Genomic DNA, 26,431 nt, shown 5'->3' on the forward strand with positions numbered 1-26,431 from the left:
CCATGCAGTGTTTCCCTTTGACCCGCGTACCGGGGGCAGGGCGGCAGCAGGCTGCCTTCCGAGGGGGCGCAGCAGCGCCCGTCCCCCCAGCGCAACAACTGAAGGACCAGGATTTTGCGGGTCTCCTTGTGCCGGTGCATCCCCGGGACCCGTCGGGGCAGCCCCTCCACCTCCGGGCTCGGAGCACCGACGGGGCACCGGGCAGGTCACGCTGCTACCCAGAGCCGAGCCCCGTCCCGCTCCCCCCGCTCCGTCCGCGCTGCCCGGCGCCCCGCGGAGCCGGGCGCTGCCCCCGCCCCGCCGCACCGCCCCACGCCTCCGGAGCGGGAGGCAGCGCCGCCGCCCCGCCCGCCGCCGCTGCGCGCCGGGGCAGGCGCCGAGCAGGTGGCCGCGGGCAGAGCCGCGGCATGTGAGCGGCCCCCGGCCCGCGGGAAGGCAGCACCGGCCACCCGTCCTGTGCTGCCCTCCCTTCCCCTTCCCTGTCCTCGCCGGGGCGGAGGGAGGCAGCGCGCCCGCAGCGGCAGCCCGGCGGCGGCCGGGGGCTGAGCGCCGCGCCCCGCCGGGGGGCGGCCGTGGCGGAAGGCGGAGAGGAGGAGGAGGAGGAGGAGGAGGAGGAGGAAGAAGAAGAAGAAGGCTGCGCGGGGCCGGAGGGACGCGGGAGCCCCCCGGCCGCGCAGGATGAAAGTCACGGTGTGCTTCGGGAGGACGCGGGTGGTCGTGCCCTGCGGGGACGGGAACATGAAAGTTTTCAGCCTGATCCAGCAAGCGGTGACCCGGTACAAGAAGGCGATCGCCAAGGTGAGGGGCGCGGGGAGCGGCGCCCGCGATCAATATGGCGCTTCCCGGAGTGGGGAGGGAAGCGAGGGGGAAAGTCCGGGCTGCCCCGCCGGGGGGGCGGCGGGAGCGGGGCCGGGGCCGGGCGGCGGCGGAGCCCGCGGGGAGTCCGTGTGTGCCCGGCGCCGCCGCGGGGAGGGGGGCGCGGGGGGTTCGGCACCTCCGCCGTCCCTCCGCGGCTCCCCGCGGGCGCCGGGCGGGCCTCGGCCCTTTGTTCGCCGGTGCCGGGCGGCCCCCGGGGGTGTCGGTGCGGGACCCGCCCGAACCCGGCGGGGAGCGCGGCGCGGGGGCCGGCGGTGCCGGGTCTGCCCCGGGGCGGGCGGTGGGGCCGAGGCGCCGCGGGCCGGGCGGGAGTGGCCGCGGAGGGCTGGAAATCCAGCCTCAGGCTTCCCGGCCCTCCAGGCCCGGCGGGGAGGGCGGTGCGAGGAGACCCCCGCGGGCCGCCCCCCGCGCTGAGCGAGGGTCCGGGGGGGCCACGGCAGCGCCGCCGCCCGCGGCCGCTCCGCGCCCGCCCCGCCGCGGGGGGAGCGCTGCGCGTGTGCGGGAGCGCCCGCGCTGCCCCGGGGTGCGGGGAGCGCCGGCCCGGCCCGCGGCGGGGCTGCTCCCGACACCCGCCCGCGCCGGCTTCCCACAGCCCCATGTTGAAATCCCTGGCTGTGGGTGTGCAGGCAGTTCCACACTTGGCTTTCCCTCCATGGGCGACTTGTTGGTCTTTGGTCTTTTTCCTTTTTTTTCTTTTTCTTTTTCTTTCTTTCTTTCCCCTCCCCGCCCCTGTACTTTCTTGTTGCTGCAAACTTCTTTTTGATCAACTGGTTTGTTGGGACAGTATGACCGTCGTTGGCTGAGAACTTAAGCAGTGCCCTTCCCCTTTCCTCTGCCTGATCCATCCAAGCAGTTGAGTGTGCTTTTTCCCCTTAGCCCTTCTGACATGCTTTACACTTCCGACTGTGGAAGTTTTGCTTTAGCAAATGCAGACTGCCAGGCTCTCCTGAAACATGCAGTGGAAGGAATACTGTGAATGGTATATTGATTGGTTTGAAGTGATTCCCAAGAAAATTGTTAAGATCGGCTTTTTCTTTTTTGTGGAGAATTCCTGTTGCTGGGAGGAGAAAAGTAACTGATGTTCCCATCACTGCCCCACTTGATTCCTGAAGAATATCGTTCTGAGGAGGGCAAACATATTCTGATTCTGGCTGGAAAAAGAATAAAATTATTCTCTAGGATATGTCTGTGGCTGCATACCAGCTGTTATTTATATACAACAGTTAATTCACATGACAGTCTCCCTGCATGTAGGAGACAGGGGCTGAAAGTACCTCTATGATTAAGGTAAAGCAGTAAAGCGTGACCCTCAGTGGAGCACCGAATACCTCATCGGCCGTTCAGATGATAAGTATTTGCAGCATTTGTTCATCAGTGTTACAACAATAATAAAAGTAATTATTTTGTTGTGTTGTGTTCCAAAACTGTGGCCCGTGTAACTCCCGTGGCGGTGGACTGCATCCTGGCTTCCAACTATTAAGTTGCATTAAGTGATGGCTGTTGCATTCTGCAGCGTAATGTTAAACCTGGAAGGAATTGCAGGAGTGAGCAGAGGTGAAACACAGGCCGGTCACCAGGAAAAGGTTACATGATTGCAAATGATGTGGGTTTCCTCAGGAAAGAAGTGGCCCACCTGTGGAAGCACGAAAAAAGTAAAAATGTAACTCTGATTACGTCTGTCTAAAAAGACAGTTTGCAGAGAGGCACCCACACCTTGACTGGTCCCTGGTACCAAAAGCTCTGTACCCTGGATTTAAGATGACAGGGTGGTTTTATTTATTATTATTTATATGGTGGTTATGCTATATGCCACTGGTATGGACTTGAGGTAGCCGCAATTACTGAGATTGTTTCTATTATATGGAAATTCTGTGGTTGAAAATAGTAGCAGAGTCCATGGGCTTTCTCTGAGTGTTTTATATGGTCACTGTCAAACCTTACTTTTAACTTAAATTTGCTGAAGATTTTCTGTGGTGGTGTTTAGGTAGTAAGGAAGTGGATCCTCAGTGTTTTGTAAATAGATGTATAGTGCTGCTTGCTGTGCTCCCAGTAGAGTAACATAGTAATTTTGTGGTTTCACTGCCAGAATTTCATAGATGACTGTCATTTTGTAGCAGTTAGGTGGTTTCTTTCTGTGCTAGTGTAGCAGATGATCAACTCTTCATAAAGAGACAAGAAAGGGGACAAAGTAATTCCTAAACTGAGAGAATCGAAGTATATGTGTGCATATGAATTTACAGTCCGGTAGCTGGTATCAAGCTGACACTGAAATCTACCACCTCTGTGCTGTTATGGAAAAAAGCATATCTGGTGGAAGATTATTCAAAATATTTGAATTAAGTTTATGGTTTTCATACTTACAGGAAAACCAGCATTTCTCATCCTGCAAGAATGTGTGTGTCTGCTGTATGCAGCAATTGCTTCAGGAGAATGCCTTGAAGCCTCTGAGAACTGAGTTGTCAGCCCTTCCCAGATTACCTCCAACTTTGTCATGGTTTCCAGGTTGTGATTAGCAATAAGTGATCTGCACGGTGTGCACTTGTGGTGTCCCTGTGCAGTTGTAGTGAGGCAGCCCAATACTCACTGTGCCAGGAGTGAGTAACTTCAAAATTTGGCTTCTGTGTTCTGGCTTGGTATTCTGGTTGAAGAGACATGTCGAGAATGGAAAAAATACTTATGGAAAATAATCTACGTAATAGTAAGATTCTCCTCTCTCTAAAATTTTGAGCTTAAAACATACAGATAACAGACCTGCAGGTAACTGCTGCTAGTTTTGGGTGCAATATCTTTGATTAAGATTCATAAATCTCCAAAAATTAATTATGAATTAACACTGCTGTCAATACTAAATCTATGGGTGTGGAATTAATTATTAATATGACAGGCTGTGTTTGAAGGTTGGTCTGCGTAGCGTGTATAAATTTTTCTGTTCCTTTGCATTTATTCCAAAAGAGGCTTAGTGTCTGAAACGTGATACATTTTGTCTGCAGGTTGTGTTTCAGGGCAATGAACAAGCAAATGATAAGAGATGTTTGAGAAGTCCACCTTGTCCAGGGCAAGCGGAGTCAGCAAAATCGATCACGTTTAATGAAACCCAGTTTGCATGGTGGCACGCTAATGGTGTGCTATTTGTGTGGCTGGATGGACTGATGCAGCCTCTGGCACAATCTCTGTGTGAGTGTTAAAGGAGTACAGCTTGGGCAGGGGGCAGCTGGCCTTAGAAATGGTAGGTGCATTTTCCAAACCTTGCTGGTCAAGGGCTGTGCAAGTTTGGAGTTGATGTAGTTCTGCTTATGGCTTCCTAGCAATTAATGTAATGATTAAAAACTGGCAAGAAAGTAAGAGGGATTTGAGAGGGCAAGACAGCCGCTCCTGAGTGGCTTAACATTGATGGCAAGAGATGATGGATTGCACCAAAAGGCAGCCAACAGACAGGCAGTTGATGTGAAACATGCTTATCAAATATTGACCTAGTGTTAAAATGTAGAAAATTATTATAGAAATGATGTATCAAGTAACTATTTATCCAAAGGAGGTAATTGTACATCTTGTAACTTTGATTTGATCTAGTTGTAGCCAGAGATGTTTCTGACTTTTTTTGTTGGCTTTTGACTGTCAGTGTAATCTTTCTGTGCTTTGATTTTTTTTTTTTGATATCGTAAGCATTTTACCTCTTATCTTCTTATATAAATAAGTATGTATAAGTAATGGGCAGGTATATTTTTTAAAAATAATTTTTAATGTGATGTAAATGAGCACAGTAAGCAAGAGTATGAATTAGGAAATCATGGATTTGCTGAGGTTGTTCAGTGTCATGTTCAGTCCCTACAGGTCTCTATGATAGTTCAGTTTGTTGTTCTGCATATCATGAGCTTGTTGTGGTGTTCCTAGACCTCATATATAATCCTGATTTTCTAATTTAAATAAGTAAATTAACAATTTTTCTGCTGAATAAAAAAGATTTTGGAAGAAGTCTCTTGAGTCACTTTCCCCCTTCCTCTCACCAAATGCTGTGGGAGATGAAGTTTTGTGGGGTTTGTGATGGTACATGGAACAATACTTCAATTGTTCATTTAAAAAGTGCAGTGTGCTAATATTTGTGAAAAGAAATTGTAATCTGCTCTTTGATAGCATTTGAAGGCAGTTGATAAGGGACCAGATCTCAAGGAAAGTTGGCAATGTGAGCAAAGGTAACAGGTGTCAAATGACCATATTCTCACTTAAATTGTACCTAGGAGGCTTAGGCCACCCGGAGCTTAAAGCTCCCTCTCTTTGGTAGGTCTAACATTCATCAGCAGAGACGTGTGAGAGGGCAGGTTGTAGTCACAGAGAATCTGCGTGTGAAGCTTGCTTTATTTTTTAATTTTTATGCTTTATTTTTTAATTTATTTTTATTTTTATCCCCCCCCCCCCCCCCCCTACTGCCAGCTAATGGGGACTTCTCAGATTATTTGCTTAAAGGTCAGCTCTGAGGCAGCAGGTTGTCTTTCAGGTACACACCTTCAGCTTTGATGCATTTTATGTTCTGTAGAGCAAACAGTTTCATAGCTGCTTGTGACTGTGTCACTGGGGCATCTTTTATAGATCCTAATGCACAGGGGTGGGTCAGTATGAAAATACGCTGATTTTACTTGGGCTTTTTACTGGTCTTGGCATACTCCCTCCTCAAGCTTGACCAATATGTTTTGGCCACAGGCTTAACTAGGTCTTCCTCAGTGCCTGTGAAGAGACCCCTTTGGAATTTTAATGGAAACACTCAAACAGCAGTAGTGGCTAAATTTAGCATAAAAGGTGTTTTTTTTTTTTTTTAATTTCATTTTGATACATGTGTAACTCTTGAGTCTTTTTTAAATACAAGGAAATCTTACATGCTGTTTTCAGAATGTGCAGGAATCCACTCGACCCCAAAAAGGCCCAAAAGAGAACCAAAATGCCAAAAAATTACTCTCACCCCTGCTGCTCAGTTGGCTATCAATTTACTTCTAGCTGACACCGCCAAGATGATGTTTCTGGGCTCTGCATTTAGTATTGGCTGGGTGGTATTTCAGTGTTTTACCTGAGGGCAGCCAGGAGTGTCCAGGTTCCCTGGGGCTGCTGGCAATTTTCTCAAGCCAGCTCTTGACCTCTTTGCTCCTTTTGGGCTCCCAATAGCAGCAGTGAAACCCAGCTGACGGGTAAGGTCATTCTGCTGCGGCTTGGTGGAGGTTGTGAACAGCAGTGGAGAGATGCTGATTTGAGGAAGATAAGTACTGAAATGGGTCACAGTGGCTTAATATTTAGAAAGCTGCAGGTTTGGGGGTTGGTGCTGGAAATGCAAGGCTATAGGAATTAATTCCCTCTGCTCATTATGGAAAATTTACTTTTAACCTCTTCTCTACAACTTCCTCTGTGTTTTCAGTCAAATCAATGTTTTCCTATCATTGTCCTCATCTATGAAGACAGGCTACTCTTGCACATTGCAAGAGAAGTTGCAGGGTGAAGGTAGGAAGGACCCTTTGGAGTGAGTGTGGCAGTAGCTGTGAAGGTCCCTTGCATGGTGACTTGGCTGTACTGCAGTGCTGTGCCTGAGGGGAGCTGTGGCTTGCAAGACAGGGAGCTGCACAAACCCTGCCATGCTGTTGCCACAGCCCCTCTCTGCCAGGTCTTGCCTGTGTTCAGCCATCCATGGAAGGAGGGAGGAGGCTTGTCTTAGGGAGGCCCTAGAGCCACACTGAGGCTGTACCCCTGTGGTTTAAGCAAGCAGTCTAAATGCTTTTGAGATTATTCAAGGCTAATAAAGAGGATGACTGAATTCTGTACTGCTTACAAAGAGGGGCTTGAGAAGTGGACAGCATGCAAGCCCTTCAGCTTTGAAGGTGCTTTCAGTGAAGGATGTGTGTGATACTGCTGAGGCTGGCTGGTGTGAGCAGCACCTACCTTCAGCTGGACGGGATACATTGTTGCTCTCAGTTTGGCATTATGCGGTTTCTCAGCCTTTCAGTGTTACTTAAGGGTGATCAAAGTGAAGTGTGTGTTTGTGGAAGAGTGGCTTGAGAGTGATTTTCCCTTTGAGCAAACCCACCATTCAGCTGCTGTGAGCAATTCCTGTAGCTCTGAGGGGAGGACTGTGGAGGAGCCTGTGGAAGCGCTCAGCGCATTTGGAGAAGGGTTCCTGGAGGCAATCTGGGGTTTAGGGAGTTGCCAGCCTTTCTTCTCCTGGGCGATAGCCTTCCACCAGTGGAAAACCATCTGACTCTCATAGCTTTTTACACTTTAACTTAGGTTATAACAGTCGCAGATGTTTTAGTTCTGTTATAAAAACACCACTGGAAGTAACACTTTCTCAGTTGTACCAGACTATGACATCGTTTGGTTGTGGCACGTTTAATCTGGTAAAATAAGATGGAGTAAATGGGAGAGAAATGCTGGTGATGTTAGTTATACAGAATATGGTTCATGTAGCTTTAAAACAATTTCCTGGTTCTTCAAAGGAAAACAAACCTTTTCATCCAAATATAAATTGAATGGATAAAACATGCAACAATGCTGAACCAATGCTTATGTATATTGAAAATAAAGTGGAATTCTTCAAACATCAATCCAGAGTATAGCACAGATGTTCTCACTCAGAAATATTTTCTGAGCAGTAAGAAAATAAAAAGGGAAGCAAAAAGTATTAAAAAATTCTGCAAGATACTTCAGGGCATCTGTGCTTTATTTTTCCCCCTCCTTTTTAATATACATTATATATTTTCTTTGTTTCTTTGAGGTCATTTTCCTGTAATGCTCAGCAAGTCTACTGCTGAAAAATGGATAAAAAACCACCAAAAACCAAACTGCCTTTGAGCTAAGTTACATAATCCAGTGGTGCTGTTTAGAAAACTAAGAAAGTAAAAAAGAAAACAGCAGCAGAGACATACATAATACTTGTTGAAATGACCAATACTGCTAGTGAAAGAGAAATGACTCAAATTTTAAGTTGGGGAAAAATAATTTTAAACTAACAGTGAATATTGAGGCCTTTTTGTTTTTTTGAGATAATCAGATTAGTTTTACTTGTTTCAATACCTTAGCAATGTAATTTTTTTCCTATGAAAATAACCTTAGTAATTTTCTCCAATTGGTCCCAGATATTGGTTAAATTGGAAATAATTTTCTATTTTGTTGCAGTATTTGCTTTTGTTCTTTTTTTCAGTCAGGTAGCAGTTACTTGATGGCAACTTATTTTCTACTTCAGTTTCTTATGGTAAAGTGGTACACATTAATTACCTGTTTAATCCCAAACAAAAGGAGAAATTTATTCCTACCAAAAACTGTTGGGCTGGATTCCACATGCTACGTCTCAGGGCTGAGGTCTCCAATGGGGGGAAGAGTAATAAAGACCAAGTGGGTTTCTGTGTGATCCTTGCTTCCCAGGAGCAGAGATGAGCATCACGTGGTGCTGGGCCCTGGGATGCTGCTGTGTTCATGCCAGGGCCCATTTTCTGGTGCTGGAGAAGTTGGCTGGTGTCGGCTCCTGGATTGTTGTGTCTACAACTTGGCAGGACTTCTATAAAACAGGGCTGGCAGAAGGGAAATGGCTGTGGGGAGAAGGATGGTCTTCTGCAGGGGTGGAAAAAATGTTGGGATGTCCTTGGAGTTTGGTGAAAGGAAGTACTTTTGGGGTAATGATAGACGGATGTGACTCCTGGTGCCTTTTCTTTCATATGAGAGGGAAATGAGAGTTTGCATGGAAGCAAGATAATAATGCAGTAAATTATGTACTGACAAATATAAAGAGCCAAAGATGAGAAGAAACTGGTTAACTCGGTGCCCCAGAAGTAAGTGGTCCATTTAGCAAGAGGATGAAAAATTGACCTCAGTGGCACTATGAATGTCACCCAAAAGGCTTTTTTTATAAAAGAAACCTGTGGAATTTATTATAGGAAGCTTCTCTCTTTGTGCAGTTGGCTTAGTGAAAGTGGTGTATCTCTGATTTGGTAGGGAAAATAGACACTGCTTTGGAAACACAATGTCACATTTTTGGCCATACTTTCCACATTCTCTCATGCTCAGCCTGCTGCTGATGCAGCAAAATTATGAATCCTTTGCAGGAGGAGCAAGCTGGTATATCATTAGCAGTTTTCTTTTTAAGTGACCACATTTGTAGGATTTTTGTTCTTGGTATGCATGTCTTTACAAACTCAGAATGGCAATTTAAAATGTTTCTGGTGTTGATGTTGTATTACTAGAAAAAAAGAGTTATGTGGGTATAAAACGTTTTAAATGGAGATAGAACTTCTGGGAGTGCCGGTATGTTTGTGTGTGCACCCACTTAGGTGTTTTTATTTGTTTGAAGAAATGTAGCTACACTTACGAAATGAAACAGTAGCTTCACCTTACCCCGTCTTTTTGCATGTGCTTTCAAAGTTGTCGAGTTACTCTATCTTCCCCCTAGGCAAAGCCTACATAATGTTTTTTCTTCTCTGTTAAATGTCAGAAGCAGCATCCTACTTGTGAGAAACTCTCAGCAATAGACCTCTTTGCACAGATAATGAGAAGAAAAACTTTGTTCCAAGTTCTCGGAGTCCTTCTGAACAGGAGGGAGCAGAATTCAATAAATATTGGAAAAAGTATTTCTAGGGATGCTGGAGTGTCACTGAGACCACGCAGCCTGAAAGTTTTGTTACTATAACAACTTGAATGACAGCTAAAAAGAAAAAAGGAATAAATTGGAAGCTTCAGAACCTTTAACTTCTTTAATAAACCGCTAAGTGAAATAACAAAGCTTGACTTAATTTGGTCTCTCCAAGAACCTGTTGTACCAAACGTTATTTGCATTTCTTTAAGTGTGCATTTGTTTGTGCTGTCAGTTTTTTCCCCTCTGCTTTCCTGTGAAGACTCCTTGCCTGCAGCTTTGAGCACTGGGAGAGTGGCCAGCTACCAAGTACCAAAAGAAGAAGAATTTAGGCAGCAGGGCTGTGGTGGCCAGCCATTCCTGGTGAATGAGCCTCCTGCCTCGGCACTGTGTGCAGCCTGGGAAGATAAAGAGGGAAGGGATTTTATGCACCTTTAGTTTGTCTTTGTCTTGGCTGCTGGAAGACTGCTGTCCTCAAGTGTTAGGCTTTGCTAACAGTTAAAAAAATATTGTGCAATTGTAATAATTTAGCCAGTTGGAGAGTAGTCATCTCCATACACCCCACTTGCTCTGCTGGATGTTTCTGGCTTTTGTTGTAGAGATGAGTGATGGGTAAGAGGGGAACTTCTTTAGGAGGGAGAGGAGGGAAGGTAGCCCAGCAATGGCTGTGGCTTTCCTGGGCTGGGAAGGCCCGCTTTGCAGGGCTCCTGCAAGGTGCAAGTGAGGGGGCTCAGTGTGAGGCAGCAGTTCAGGTTTGGATCAAGGTGAGGGTGTGTCCTGAGTTAACTGGTAAACGCTGACAAAGCTGCTTCTGGTGTGGCACTGTGAGTCTGACATGGCTGGGGATGGGGGAAAGGAAAAGACTTTGCACAAGAGACTCCTCCATCCTCACTCAGTTAAACTGAGAGTCCTGTCTGCTGGGCATAGTGATCATTGTTGCCAAATCCTGTATTCAACATTTTTTTTTCTGTCATTAAGAATACTAATTTGAGAAGATAGGTTTGATGGTTTTTACTCTCACTGAGTTTCTTTAACAGCAGCTTTAATTGCTCTTTCAAGGTCTTTCTTCTTTTAGAGTTTTTCTTCAAATGAAAAATAGCACAAATAATTGTGGCCTTTAATAATTCTGGAAAATTTGAAGTCTGAACTAAAAAAAATCAAGAAAAAGCAGACTGACTGAAATAAGTAGAGCTTTTAAATTTGGAATACTCTGTTAGTGTAGGCTCTGTGTTGTAAAATGACCAGTGATTGTGGTTTTAAATGTCTATAACTGTATGCAAAATATTTGTATGTTTAAGTGCTGGCATTTGAAGAGAAAACCTTCTATATTTTCTAGACTTAACTAAGCTGATCTTAAAAGAAAATGTTATGCTCTGTGTGTAAAACAACGTATTTAACTTGTGGTTATGTTAGGCAATGGAGTAGTCTCTTCACCCTGTGCCCAGCAATCACTCCAGAACACAATGCTTTGGTAAACTAAACCAGATGTTAATATGTGTGAAATGTTACTGTAATCAGTGTCTTATAAACCTCTCCTTTATTTGTATAGTCGTTTGAAATAAATTCCTGATTACCCTTTTGTTGCTTTGGCGTTTCCATAAAATAGCTGTTGTTAGCTTGAAACCCCCTGCTAAACTGGAAACCATAGATAATGAGTATGCTGTATTGTATCTTTTGAGGTTTATAAAATATTTAGCTGAAAAGGCTCCTAGTCCTCACCCTGTCTCTGTGGAGGTAAGAAGTTTGTTTTGCTGGTGAAATTCCCTAGCTGAGGAATGCAAGCAGCAGCAAAGGGGAGCTAGCTAGTACGAAAAGTTAATTTGTGCTGAATTAAATATTCTTTTGATATTTGAATGTGAAGTAATTAGCTTGGATGTACTGCTCTTTACCTTTTAGGATCTGGAAAAGTCCAAGCAAGCTGCTGAAGGGAACTGTACCCTAAATCTACTTGGAATTGTTTTTTTTGCAATCGTGTATTTCGAACTGAGACTAAATCTGCTTTTTGTAGTGGTATTTTCCAGTGGCCAGTGACTTGTGGGATAAGTGCAGAGCTAAGTGGTTGAGGAAGTTGAGGTCTATTGTCTTCCTGTGGGCTGTACAGTATGATCAGATAGATCCACGTAGGTGTCCCCCTTTTAAAAATGCTGTCAAAGCAGGCCTGTAATTGCTTATAAATGCATGCTAGTCTTCTGACTTAAAAGAAGTTTCAATATTTACCATAGCTGTTTACTGTACTTGAGTCTGATTTGTAGGAAATAGTCTATTTCGTTCTAAAATGTCTCTGTTTCATAATTCAGCACTTGCTTGGTCTCGTAGCAGAAGAAAATGAGAGGAGTTATTTTTTTCTTCGTTTTATGTTAAAATTGATGGACTATTTTGAATCTGTACATCATAATAGCTAATTTTGTAAAATGTATGTCTTGTCTTCATGGAATCATAGAATGGTTTGTGTTGGAAGGGACCTTAAAGATCACCTAGTTCCACCCCTGCTGTCGTGGGCAGGGACAGCTTCCACTAGACCAGGTTGCTCAAAGCTCCATCCAACCTGGTCTTGAACACTTCCAGGGATGGGGCACCAGTAGCTTCTCTGGGCAACAGAGAAGTTGCAGATTTTGTGGTTTTTGGGGGTGGTCTGTGTTTCCTTTTATGAGACCATGTATTATGTCTGTGATTATGCAGTGTGTAAAGACTGCTCTAACTCTAGCAGCCTTCACAAGTTGCTTCTGATTCAATGTGTTTTGTTGCCTTCTGAAAGACTTTGTTTCCAAAGGTTGATGGATGCCAGAGACACTGTGAATAGAGAGAATTAAGATACAATGAATCCATGTTTTTTCTTGATCACTTTTGGGGATTAAAGTTGTGTGTGATACTGACATAAAAAATAATAGTTTTTCTGTAATTAATTAGTGCTTTAGAAGCATGTTGCTTTAAATCCAGAATTTTCCTGTCACTTTTTTCAAAAAATGCATTGTTCCTTCTGAACTTAAGTGTGGAGTGTAATAGATCACTTTGTGTTTTGTGTTACTCTGCAGTGTAAGCTAGAAGCTGAGATAGGAAGCAGAGATCTGAACTCAGTTTATAATAAACAGCCCTTTGCAGCATGCCTTTCACCTGATGCACTGTTTGGGAAGCCAGCCTTTGGGGAAGACCACACATGGCTCTGGGTTTGTACACTGTGCCTAGATGCAATAAATAAGGAGGTTGGTTCTTTGCAATTGCAAATTGCGCATTTCTCAGCATGAACAGCAAATGGGAGTCAGCCTGATGCTGCTCACGTGCTTGCTTTGCAGTGACGGAGGGGCTGTAAAATCAAACACTGAGCTCAAAGATGTCAAGGTTTATCTGTTTTAACTTTGTGGTTCCCCTCTCCCTCTCTCTAAATAAGTAGGCCTACAAATCCCATAAGATATGTAAAAGCAAAGCTGTGGAGTCCTCCCCCTCCCCCTGCCTCTTGCATCTTTATATATAGTTTTCTCTGCAGACCAGACAGTCACACCTGCTACAAACCTCCTTCAGAGAGCAGATTGCAGCCTGGCAATTAAGTGCTCCTAACATATGTTCGTGATACACCAGCAGCAGGGCAAGGCTTTTAGTTTGGATAGGCTCTGCTGGTTTGGTAATGTTGTTAAATGGACAAGGGAGAAACAAAATATCAGAGTAATTTTGAAAAAAAAAAAAAAAAAAGTAAATATAGAGAAGGCAAAAGTGAACTAATAAAATTTACCACTTCAGGTTTTTTAAAGGATGGATTTTAATACGTGTTATGCCTGGTATAGAACTCCACTAATAAAACTTTCCCCTTTGTGTTGTTATTTACACTGTTTTGCTGGGCATTGACATGGACTTGAATTTCCACATCTGTGTCCAGACTCGCTGCTGCTGGGCTGCACTTGCTGTGCCATACAGGCACCAGCTCTGTTACTGCGAGGTGAACGGGGGTTCCGATTTGCCGCGTGGTTGGGCTGCCATGGTGTGTACCTCTCTAGCAGGATGGATAGTTTTTATAACTTGCTTTCGTTATAGAATGAACTATTTCAAATTGGCTTTATTTTTAATGTGGAGATAAGTTTATGCATAGAGGTTGTACAAGTTGTTAAAAAGACCAAACGTTTTGTGTCACTACGCAGTTAAAAGATTCACTAAACTAATTTAGAAATTGGTGTGTCTTCAGAGGAGTTTAATGTGCCTCACAATTTTTTACATTACTGAAGTCACTTCTTTGTGACAACTATTGCTTACTCCATTTTAACAAGTTTCCTAGTGCACAGGAACCTGAGGTATGGAAAGAAGTACATGTAGATGTGAATAGGAGAGACTATGAATGCTGTGGTAAGGGTTCCTTTCAGAAGCATTGGCTGAATCTTGTGTCGAAGTTACAGGAAATATCTGGTTAGTTTTGCTTCACTGATGCTGTGATTTGAGAAGGAAAATGTATGTATCAATGTCCTACTTTTTCAGGTGTGAAAGAGGGCCACAGAGTAGGAATGGGCTCCTTTTCATCACTACCTTCCCAACTCAGCCCTGCGTTAACTGGGAATTGTGTAGGTTTATTCCAAATACAGATGATGGAGTATGGGATTGCTCACCTGGGAGCAGCATCATGTATTCCCGTGGCTCATTCTCTGCAAAGGACCTCATTAACTGAATTTCACAACAGCACAATGTTAATTGCAGCAAGTGAATACTGGCATAAAGTCCTTCTGTGGTTTTTCTCTGCATCTTTCTTTTACCTTAGGAAAGAGAAAAGTACTTTGCTGTACTGGTCGTCTGTGCTGCAGCAAAGCTGTTATGCACCCATCAGTTATTACAGTGTGCAACAACCAAAGTAGGTGCAAGGAGCTGGCTCTTCAGCACCTACTCCACAGGGTAATTTCCTTCTTTGCTTTGCCACCTTCACCCTTCAGAAACCAAATCCGCAAACAAATGTCATAGTGTGAGTTGGGCAAGTATGGAATTATCCCCACAGAGTGAGTGGAGAAGGGAAGCACAGAAGTTTGCTGGCTGATCCAGGACCACACAAGCAGTTCAGAACCAAGATGGAAATGAAGTGCTGACCTGCTGACTCCTTAACTGCCAGACTATCTTTCCCCTCTAGTAAGGATGTGGTAAAATTTTGCTGTATTTAATCCTTCACCTCTCTTTTAGCTCAGCTTCTGTATGAAAAAACACATCATGCTTCACCAAGCTGAAAAGAGAGTAGCTTGTGGTAAATGGCTGTTGAAAAGAAAGTCTCTTCCTCTTAGGAAAGTGTAGAGTCTGTCATATTAAACTACTTAATAATATCTGTTTCTTATGTAATTTTTTTTCAACGTGCTCATACTGTGATTGAAACTTTTATATAGTGATCTGTACTTGGCAGTGGGGATGTTGATTCCAGTATTGTTTACATGTTTATAACTTAGAATGAAAGTAAAGGAAATGCTTATGTTTGACATCAGTATAGCTATCTAAAGAGATTTATGAGTAGTGATTTTTTTTTTTTAAACTGACACATTGAAGCCAGAAGGAGATCTGTTAGTGATGTATTTGGTTTAAATACAAGAAATTTAGAGAATGGGAATATTAATGTATGATAGTGGAATTTTTATTTTTTTTCCTCATTTAAGTGTTGTAATACTCTTGTAATACAGAGGTGTTGTAAATGAGGTGGTTATGGCCAAAAAATCTGAGGTAGTCAGTAAATGCTGAAATAGTGTTCAACTAATGCTGTTGAGCAAGAATTATCTTCATGCTTATGCATTCATTTTAGATTGATGGGGTTAATTGCCTGGGTCTCAGCCTTGCTTGTAGATTACTGTGCTACAAATGCTGATTTAAAAGGAACTCAGTCTACCAAAACTTTTTAATCCCTTCTACATGCAGGGCTGAAGAAAGCATGTTTCTCTTTGTAGATGCAAGCTTTCATGATTATAATGTCATATTCAGGATCTCTATATTAGGAATAAGGAAGTGTGCAGGGCTGCAGTAGGGCCAGAGGGAACAAAGAGGGGAGTGCTTGCTATAGTACTTATTAAATAATAATAATAAGCCCTGAACTTTGTGATTTTGCAAATTACAATTCCACCCCAGACCAGTTTCTTTAGAATGATTGGTTTGACTTTGGCAAATGGTGATGTATTCTTCTGTATTTTAGAAAACATGCTACAGCATAACTGCCGTTTATTATTACTGCTTTTGTTGAAGCCTTCAGGTTTTGTTAACAGCTGTCGTAGTCATCTTGTTATCTACAGCATTTTGCAAAAATGCAACTGATGGACTATTCAAATGGAAGCATTTACAAAATAATTTTAGATGACAACCATTGTTCATCTTTTACCTCTAGAATTTGTATTTTCAAGTGACTCTGTGTGCCTTTGATATACATGCTGTTATTAGGCAGTGGAGAAAACTGGATTGCCTGAGAGTTATAGCACATATTTCTAATGTGCATATGTACATGCATTATTTTGTGTCTCTTCCTTGCTTTGGCATATCCCTCTTATTCTAGACAGCTCTCTCCAGTAGAAAGCCCCTGAAAAAAACCAAAAAAACTGCTTGTATTTAGATTGAACCATCCTGAAGGTAACAGTGCTGATGCTTTCCTTCTTTTCTGCCTTTGGAAACCACCATTCCTGACCTGTTCAATAGCATCTCTGTTCCTGGCTTTTGCATAAAAATTAATTCTATTCTACTGTTTTCTAGCCTCTATTGTTTTTTTCTGGTGTTGTTTTTTATTCTTGCAATTGACTGTTGCACGACAACAATGTCCCCTTTCCTTGTATGTGCTGTACACACATTAAAGGTGCTGATTGAGAAGGTTTCCTGTCCTCATGCATTACTGAGTTATATGATGATGCTATGGAAAGAAATAATGATACTATGGAAAATAGGACTATACATAATTTTTGGGTTTTTTTTTAGACTGTCTTCTGTTTGTTTTTTAGGCTGTCTTTGAACTTACTTTTTGCTGTCTTAAACTCAGGCTACTCCCTATACCAGAACAGTAACCAGGGAATTCTATATGGTCTTATTAAACTTGCATCCAGATTAGATGAGCTGTTCCTTAAGGCATGCAATAGCAAAACAAAAAGGGTGGCTGGTGTACAGGAATGATCACAGCAGCACACTCTTGGTCCAGACTCTCTCCTGCTCTTCTGTTCTGCACTGTTCTCATATGCCTGAACTCGCCATGTGAGGAGGATGCAGATGGACAGATTTTTAAGCTGCCAGCAATACTGTTATGGGAATCCTGCAAATGCTACTGAGTCAGGACTTTTAACAAAAAGTTGAGTTTTATTGAAAGCAATTGAATTGTGATGCGTGGTGATGAATGAGTATGTGGTGGTAGGGCTCTGCCAGTTCAGATGTTGCTTTTTCTGTTTGTCCTGTACTTTGTAAGTGGGATATGTTTCCAAATGGGGATTGTTCTTAATGAGTTAAAGGGATATTTCTGTGTCTGTTTTATCCCAGGTTGCATTTATATTGAATTTGTACACCATTAAATAACTTAAAAATAATGTGTATTTTTTAACATTTAGTGAAGCTTTTTTCATGTAAACACTTTTACTAATGTTAAGAGGATGTATAGTCAGCATTTCATCAACAACAGAAACAGAAAATACATTGGATGAGCTTATTGCCAAGCAAGCTGGATATAGAAATCAATATTAGAAAAAAACCCACCAAATGAGCAATGTGGAGGTGGAATAATTTAGTTAAACATGTAAATAGATAATTATCTGTATTATACGAGTATATACTTTTCATTGAAGTACAAAGCCTATAAAATCAGGTATGTTCATTGATTTACAGATCACTCAAAAATGACTGTAATCTGAGTGAACTGAACTTGTTTCCCAAGAGAAAGTAGTGTATCCTGAGGATCAGAAACCCTGAAGGACACTTTTTTAATCTTATGTTTCCAGGTGGAAAGGGAAATGTTCTCTTTTTTTTCTCCCTCTCCTTTTTTTTTCCTCCTCTGGAACTGATTGTAGCTGTAGAACTAACAAAGGCAGACTGTGCTTTCACAAACCGAGCATGCTTCTGTACAATTGTGCTATTTGCTTGCTGCTTTATCAGTCCAGGGCAAACTGTTCAATCTATCTTTTTACAGCACCTCCCTTTTATTGCACTTGCACAGAGCATGGGCATGGTTGTTAACATTTACCTGAAATGTGTACAAAAGAATAAATAGGAGTCATCCCAGCTGTACTGGCCACTGAAATAACCTTATCTGCAGTTCTGTTTTAAAAAGCTTATCCACATTTTCCTGCATATCTCATCTACAAAGTGTAAAAACTTTGCAAACACCGGATGGTTTGCATGTGTATGAATGAATGGGGAAAATAATCTGCTGTGTGTCTGGAATTTGATATTTACCTATGAAATCTGGAAGGCAGAGCATCTGAAAAAAACCAATTATCTCGATCCAGCTCTTGCTGTACTCTGTGAGAATGCCATGCTTAGGAAATATAAACCTACTTTTGAGTCTTGGGAAGAGCATATACAGTACCAGTCCCCTCAGGCTGATGGTTGCTTTGTTGTGATGTGTTATGTGATTAGTGTCACATTTGGATAGAAGGACCTGGAAATCTGTGTCCAGGCAGAGGGATCTGCTGGTACAACTACTTGTCAAATTCTGGAGCTAAAATCTTAACGATACACATTCAGCATTATATGACCTGCAGTTTTTTCAGGTAGCAGCCCTGCAGTTGGATATGTGTTATGTCATGAAATCTCCACAGTGCAGAGCATGAGCAGGGGTGGCCTTGTTCCCAAGTGTGACCCTTTGCAGTTCCTGGCTCTGATCAAGGCTGGTGCTTTGGGTACGACTGGATCACTGGGGATTACTGGTGCACGGAGACAGCAGGCAGTGGGGGTTGGAAAGAGAGAGAAGGCTGTATTGTATTAGGCTGTTACATGGACTGTTCATGCTCATAATCCTGCTCTCTGGAAGTGGTGAATGTTACTGGTGTCACCTGTTTGGGTCACTCTGCAGTAGTACCTGTGGAGGGAATTGCTACATGGGTGACTGTGACATCTAGGGACAGAGGGAACTGCTTTGTTAGCCTGACTTCATGTCATTACTCTTCCTGAAGTCACCCCATGTGCCTGAGTGACAGCCCCTTTTGATTACCTGTCAAAGAGGTTCCCAGAGTTGACTCTGCTGGGGTTTGAAGGACATCTAATGAAACTGAAGCCATTGTATCTATAGGTAAATGCTCTGCTGAATGATTTTCTTGCTATTAAGAATGTGCACTATAGTTCCAGTCTGAATATAGAATGTCACTTTTCACCCTTGCATTATGTTGAAGCCAGAGTGGTGGTTCTTGGGTTTTCAGTAGTGGATTCTTTTTGATTTTTCTGGTGGCACTTGAGGTCCCCATGAATCAAATTCTTCTTTACCTCTGGACAATTGCAGGCTCTCTGATGACATTTGTCCTTCCTGTTCTGGATAAATATTTTGAATTAAATATCATTGACATGAAAAACTGAAGAGGAAAAGGGTAACGTGTAAGAGACTATATTTGATCTTGTAATGGCTTATCTTCAGATGCAGTCTTGCTATCTTTATTTGGGCTCTGGATAATCACAGGGTTGAATTTCATTGGATTTCAGTTACAGGAACAGAGTCCATAATTAAGGAGTTAAGTGAATATCCTGAGAGACAGGTTGCTGACATTTTGAGGAGTTACTTAAATGGTTGCTTAATTTTTGTTCAGAAGTTGAAGGGGCTTTATTTATTTTTGATATTTCTCTCGTTGTCACTCTCACACTTGCACACACATAGAAAGATTGTTCTGAAACAGAGTTGCTGTCTTATCAAGAAAGAATTTGGATTTTGTTCTTGAAAAACCCTGATGTTTCTAGAATGTGTTTAGAGTGGCCCACTGAAATGTGTATAAAAGCTTTCCTGTGGCAGAGACCCTGCACGTGGGACCATTTCTCTTCAGTGGTGGCACGTGGAAATGCTCAGTTATTCAGAAGTCCATCTGTTCCACTGTAACAGTTTGGGTTGAACATGAAGTTTAATTTTGGGGTGATTTGGTGCTACTGGCATCTTGTGATGAATAGTATCTCTGTGTTTAATGAAATGATGCCAGACACCTAGTGAGTGCTATGAACTTTCATAGTACAAAATGTAAATCATTGTGAAAGAAACCAAACCCAGTGTCTCTGCTGGTTAAAGGTATATCTTTGCAATCAGAAACCAACAATAAATGGAATATTGAATCAGCAAGGAAGATAACTTGCATTAGGCAGCTGTTCCTGTTTGTGTGATGGAGTATGTGTGTGGAGTCTGAGCACAATGCTGTGTTGAAGCTTCAGGCATGTATTGGGAGAATATGTTGCACTTCCACACTCACACTGAGCTGAGAGTATGTACCGAGGTGTCTGTGAGGAGGAAGAAAAAGGTCACATTTGTTTCAACAAGGAGAATAAAGATATTGAATTTTTTTTGTCGAAAAAGACTCATACTTATCAGGATTTAGCCATAGAGAGTGTTTGCTTCTATGATATTTAATGTCAGAGTGTGTGAGAGCTGTTGCATATCACCAGATGTGCATGCTACCATCTCCAAAACCCTTGCCCTTGTTTTCATTTCATATTTCATACTGAGAATTAAAACCCAGTTTGGAAGAGTTACCCAGGTTGGTCTGTATAACTGTCAGCTTCTTGTGGATAGTTTAAGACACTTCTGTAGCCTAATTTCTTGTATTAAATGCTGTTGCTTTACACAGGGACTCTGCAGAAATCTCTGTTTGCAGCTCTTATTGATATTACAAATCAGTATCCTCATAGGTTAATCTTCACTTCTCTCACCTCAGCTGACTTTGATGTGTAGAGTTCATGGAGCCCAACTGTTAATCTGCAAGGTTGGAGTCTACATAAGTTTAGAGGCAGTGCAGAGAAATAAATGATTTTAAGATGTGATTCACCTTGTCCTGAAGTAGCCATGTGAAATAGCTCAATTTTTAGAGTTTGGGATCTGGATGGAGCATGCTACAATTGCTTTGGCACACGTTTCCAGTGTGGATTGTCCAGGTTACTCAAGTGGGTCCCATCCATTACATATGTTAATTTATCACAGGTCCCCTTTTACAGAAGTGTGTGATTTTGCTGAGTGGCTGTTATGTGTAAAAGTAAGCATTTGTGTGGAAAAAACTCAAGCTACCTCCTTGAAAATCTCTGCTGCTGGTTCTTGTGTGGCCATAGGTTGCACTTTCTTTACTTGGGATAAGAATGTTGATGCCTTGCAGGATGTTGTGAGAGCTGGTCAATGTCTGTATGAGATCATATGTACTTATTAACTCACTGCTGAAGTACAGACTTTCCTGTACTCTGAGGACTATTTAAATTTATGGAGCCGAACCACTGAGAGAGGCTTCTTTGCATCTGTTCTTGGGAGGAAGGATTGGCACACCCCAGCTCTTCCCACTTAAGGCATTTACTGCTATTCCACCCATAATTTGATGGGTTTTATTTAAGGTCAGCAACTTATGAATCAAAATGTTTAGAAAAATCATACATATATTTTTCTAAATAAGCTCAGATAAACTTTCCAAACCCAAAAGTTTGAAAAAAGGAACATAAGACCCTGCTCATATCTATAATTTATTTTTCCCCCTTTGCTACTTCCTAGTTGTACAAAACTTCACATTGACTTTGTTACATGCTAGAGAAATCATTTAAATTGGTTATTTCAACTAAATAAGGTACTAAAATGAGATGTGTTTCAAGATCAGCATCCCTGCTCTTTCTGCAACTTTGAAACCAGATAGCTAAGTGGTACTCAGGTAGAGGCAAATAGGTTTTGCACATACTCTTACATATGAGATGCGATGAACAAATATTGGGAACCCTGGAAAAAGTGCAAGAGAAGTGCCAAGGTTGTAGTGGTTCACTACACTCCAGTGTAGTGAAAAGTGGTGTCAATCAGATACATAGGTGTGTTGCAGCAAATCTAGAAGTTGTTTGAAAAGGAATCAGGGCAATTGTTCTTTCCACTGTAAACATTTTGTAATTCTAATTAACAGGTATAAGAAGAAAACAGTTATTCTTGCAAGTAGGGGTTGTTATATAGTGTGTTGGAGGAAACAATGTGTATTGTTTTGCAATTTATATAATGTAATTTAAAAAATGAAGTTTTTCTCAGTGGAATGCCCTTATAGATGTAGTCAGTGTCAGTTAACCTAATCTACAGACAACCTGTTACAAAGAAGAGCAGGTCTAAAATGTTACAGGCAGTTACTTGCATTGTTTTGGAATAAAGTTGAAGTTAACAGCTTGGTAGTGTTGGTAAATTTGGCAGTAAAACTTTTTATAGTTCTTTATAAGAGTTTAATAAGAAAGTATTTTGTAGCATGAATACTATCACACAGACAAGTTGTCACAGTATGTTGAATTCAGAAGTATTGAGAAGTGAAGTACTCATTCACAGTCTTGAAGTGTAATATTTCCAGTTCAGGATGGACAGGCATCAAGTGTTTTCTACCACTGCTAGTGTTATTCTTGAACTGAGATTTTTGTAATCCCTATTGTTATAGTATTTATTGCTTGCCATTGCTCAGCAAAATACTGAGAATTTTTTCAGGGCTGCAAGCCTATCCCTTCTGCTGAAACAATTTGAACTGCCAGAGCTGTTTTGTGTTGAAGTTACAGAATCTGGAACATGAAATCCTTCATAATTCCCCTACTGTGTATCACTGGTTTATTATTACTATTATTATTATTATTTTTCCCAGTGTTTTTCCAGCAGTATTTAAGTATGTGTTTGTCTCTTGGGTTAGCAGATGAAGGGTGTGTGCTGGTGGGCAGTGGGTAACAGAGTGTGTTTTTTGAAGCAAATCTGCTCCTCAGTGCAGGTGGGACCTATGAGCTTTACCAGTTCTTCCTCAGTTTCCATTTGGCATTTTCCTGATCTGTCTTGGTGAACACTGATGCTTATACTTGCATGCACTGCAATTCAAGTGCAGAATTGTTGGTGTGTTGTGAAGCCAGAGGAGCTGCTTATGTGATAATGACAGCATTAATTTTTGAATTTGGAGCTGCTCTTATCCTTTAAAAAGATGCTTCACAGCTGGGAGATCTTGTTTCTGTGAATCAAAGTGGGAATTTACAGCATTTTATCTCCAGGTAGTGTGAACAAATACGAAGTATCATGAAAAGCAGTTACCATGAAACAGTAAATCTGAATATGGTGAGTTAGTGGTCAAGTACCAGAGAACCCTTTGGTTCAGCCAAATGTTGAAGGGTGAAAGATGCTTTGCCACCTGCAGTGACCTGTGACAAAGTTGGGTTGGTGTACTGGGTATTCAGGACAAAAAACAAGTACATTTAAGGTGCACAAAACTTGCCTGGTCAAGCCTTGCTAGTGTGAAAGTTCACATCAGGTAAATGCTAAAATTTCTAGTTTATACTTACTTCCTTGAAGTTTTTAATTTCTCAGAGTATTCACTTAGACATTTGCACAAATTTGAGGTTCTTGGAACTCTTGCTGTGCCAACGTTGCCAGGCTGATACAAGTGGGCTTTGAACATCTTGAAGTTAATAGTGGTTTGAAATGAAGTATTCAAATTAGCAACTCCCAGCCTTAAAACAGACTGCTCTAAAATCTTTTATGTTCTGCATGGTGGATGTTGAACACAGAGTTTTACTGTGAATTATTTAAAATATCTCTGCTCATTAGGTACTGGTATCTGAGTAAAAGAAATAGGGCTATCTAGCATTGTAAAAATATATACCAGTATTAGTCAGAAGAAGGAATTCTTTCAGGGAAAATTTATTAGGTGTATCTCTTTCAATTACATTGCATTCAGATATTGCTTATTTTACTGCAAGTTAAAAGATTTTTTGGGAAAAAACAGCATGGGGAAGCCCAAAAACTGTTAGGAGGAATTGTGTATTTCATTGGGGAGGTCGGCATACAGTTGCCTTCCGTGACCTTACAGTTTGGCTTTCTCATTTCCGCCATTTCCTCTCTATTTGGAGTGATCCTCTGCTCTCTCAGCCCTCTAGCCTGGATTTCAAACTGTGGTTTAAGAAGATTTATAAGAACTGCTGTTGCTTTGAAAAATGGAACCAGCAGGTAGCTGAGGTGGGGGATTCTCAAAAATCTTTTTTTATTATTTTTTTTTTTAATGGATATCATCACTGATAGTGAAATCAATAATAGGTTTGGATTTTATGCATTTGTCATCTTAAACATGTTTTTTGATCTTAAAACACGAAACACGTTGGTTTTTTCACCTGCACTTGGAGGCTATTGCAAGTGGAGATGTTGAGTCTCGTAGAAGTAGCAGTGCTTCCCTCCTTGGTATGGGGGACATGGGTGGGAACTTGTGCATGGCTCTCCCTGCAGGGCTCTGGGGACGTTGCTTGCAAAGGGGGCTGAGAATGGGTTGGAGCCAAAATGGAAGAAGGATTTCTTTGGGGTGAGGTAAACAAGTGGTCGCTCTAGGAGAAGCTTTGGAAAATGTCAGCAGTAGCAGGAATGGGGAAGAACCTGATGAGCAAGTAGGTTAGCTCCCAAATGGAGAAGGGTAGGATGTTGTAGCCAGAGGCAAGGAATAATAAGGCCAAGAAGGATAATCATCCTTCCGGTAACGCCTGTACTGAAGAGGGAAGAAGGTTCAGTTATGGCCCTGCCAGCAACACTTTGAAGTGGACCAGAAACTTCTATAGCCTTTGGATAAAATGAGTGAGAAAAACTATTGTGAAAGATTTTTTTTTTTTGCTTTTGCTTAAGAATTCATTGGAGAGGGCAGGGGGAAGGGAGAGAAGTCCATTTGCAAGGAGTAGGACCAAAGAAGCATTTGTACTGTGTATGAAAAAAGAGGCAGGAACCAGGAAATGTTTGAAAATTGCAAGTTTGTTTGTAACCATGGGAGACCTGAAGGAAAGCAAAAGTTGCCTGAATATATACACCAGGGTGAACTTGGAATTAAAGGCAACATGCAGTCAATTTAGGTCCTCCTTGAGCACGTGAAGGGGTTACCATGCTGATGCTGCCATCAGCAGGGGTAACTCAACAAAACTCCCAACCCAGAGACCCAGCTCCCACTAAGAGAGACTGTCCTTCCTTGCAGCCACCTCTTTGTTTCATTTGGTTCACATTTTAGTAGCGAGGGCATTAATAACACCACATGCATGCTGGCAACATCTTTCTGTATTTAAGTACTTGAACACTTACTTCCCCTCCCCTAGTTAATAGGAATGTTTGATATTCACATTCCTCTTTCGGCACAAAGGAAAAACTGGAGCAGCAGGGTACTGGGACTCTTATTTCAAATTGTGCATCTACAGATCTCAGTGAAATTAATGGGAGGAATATGCAGAGGTCTTTCCAAGTGTGAGCTGTGAGTTGTCCATCTGTAATTATTCTAAGAAATGTTGGACCTGGAGTAAAATTTTCTGCTTTTTGTCCATCATTATCTTCTGCCTTTCTGCAGCACAGAAACTAGTAGGTCTTCCCCTGCTCCCATCGTTTATGCTTCTTTATAAATTATTGGCATGTTCTCCAGTTAATTCTTTGATGACAACAAAAAGAAGCTTGTGTCTTGTTTCAGTAGACAGCAGTTTCCCTGAGGTGAATATCTCATTGCTTTTGCATTGCTGCATTGTCTTGGCTTCTATGATCCCTGCTTCTTGCTTTGTAAATTGATTTAAAAATAAAATCATGAAGGACAGAGACAAAATGTTTTGTTTTATTACAGGCATTATGTTATCTAAATGATACAGCTGAGAACAGAGGAAGGACTGGAGGTACTTGCTTTTAAGGAAGCAGCAGAAGGGTTAAAATAGAACCAGTTTAAAGAGTAATATATAGGATGGATATAATCCAAGGGATGTAGATGTTGGCCATGTCTGCTTTGGGGAGGGGATGCCTTTATGATGAGGAGAGCAAACTGATTACAAGCCCTGATTTTGAGTGGTGGTGGTGATTTTTCTGGAGTTGAGTTAGCCTGCACCCTTGGATTGGCTGTTGAGCTACTGTAGGATGGGCTGGAGCATGGGTATTAAGCTAGATAGGGATAGTTAGGCACATGAGGAACAGAAAGCCTGAGCTGGGTGAATCTGCTCATCTTGAGGGGTGCCTCTGTGCTGCATTAGAAAGTGGAAGTCCTGCTCTGTTGGAGAGGGACACTTTTTCATCCTAGTGTGACCAAACTAATGCACAGACTCTGGAGTGGTAGGGTGCGTACATATTGATATCTTTTATCTTTAACTGATATTTCTGAGCTCTGTTTATACGAGCTGAACTCTGTCCCTGACTAAGATACCTGGAGGCAGAGGATGAGATAGTGCAGAGGATGAGCAACTGCAGAAACCACTCTACCACTGTTTATGCTGCTGCCTGTCAAATTCAACAAGTGACACCAAAAGGTGTCACTGCTGCATCTGTAAATAGGTCTGCTGTGATGTAAAAATCCGCTGTTTTTCCAGGTGAGTGTTACCCATCTTTGCAGCAATGCCTAGTAGTGTGACTGCCCCTCTCAAAAGGGAAAAATAGGGTTTCGTTGCATGGTCCCACTGAAATGCCTACACAGCATCTGGAACGTGGAGCCTCTCCCCATCCTGCCCTCGTACTATGATGCTTTGCCTTCTTCTCAATTCATAAATGCTCGGGCATTTATTATCTTTATGTATTCTTTTGTTTATTTATTAGCAGAGGTATTTAAGTGTGAACAATTACATTCAGTCTCACTAGTTACCTGCAGGGGTTTTCTGCTGGTGATGAAAAATTTCAAGATGTTGCTACTAAAATATTTTAGTTTAAAATCAACTGTTGTAAAAAGATTCCTCTGGTGTGACTTTTCTTTTTTTCCAATGGAGTTGTGAATTTTGTAGTTACCTTAGGTTGGGTGGAGATAGCTATTTCAACCACTGAAAAGCTTTGAGACACTGTCTAATACTTTATTTTTTTTTTTTTTACTTCAGGATAAAGAAACAAAAATCGATAAATCTTTTCCATGAAGT

The 26,431-nt window shown here is 42.1% G+C and overlaps 1 protein-coding gene across 20 annotated transcripts in view; it reads left to right on the forward strand.

Annotated features, from left to right (window-relative positions):
* Positions 1 to 384: 384 nt before the first annotated feature.
* The window catches only part of PARD3 (par-3 family cell polarity regulator), a 452,171-nt gene continuing 426,124 nt past the window's right edge, over positions 385 to 26,431 (forward strand). For 16 of the 20 annotated variants that reach the window (XM_039380698.1, XM_039380695.1, XM_039380704.1 and 13 more), the window contains exon 1: positions 385 to 798. In XM_039380698.1, coding sequence (XP_039236632.1) covers positions 679 to 798 — 120 coding nt within the window. In that variant the 5' untranslated portion in view covers positions 385 to 678. The remainder of the gene's footprint in view (positions 799 to 26,431) is intronic. The other 4 variants (XM_039380705.1, XM_039380706.1, XM_039380707.1 and 1 more) reach the window with 1 other exon arrangement.

The sequence above is a fragment of the Pipra filicauda genome, unplaced genomic scaffold (genome assembly GCF_003945595.2).
Source record: "Pipra filicauda isolate LSUMZ 115617 unplaced genomic scaffold, ASM394559v2 scaffold1_size10287979_pilon, whole genome shotgun sequence".
In the NCBI taxonomy this organism is placed as follows: Eukaryota; Metazoa; Chordata; class Aves; order Passeriformes; family Pipridae; genus Pipra; species Pipra filicauda.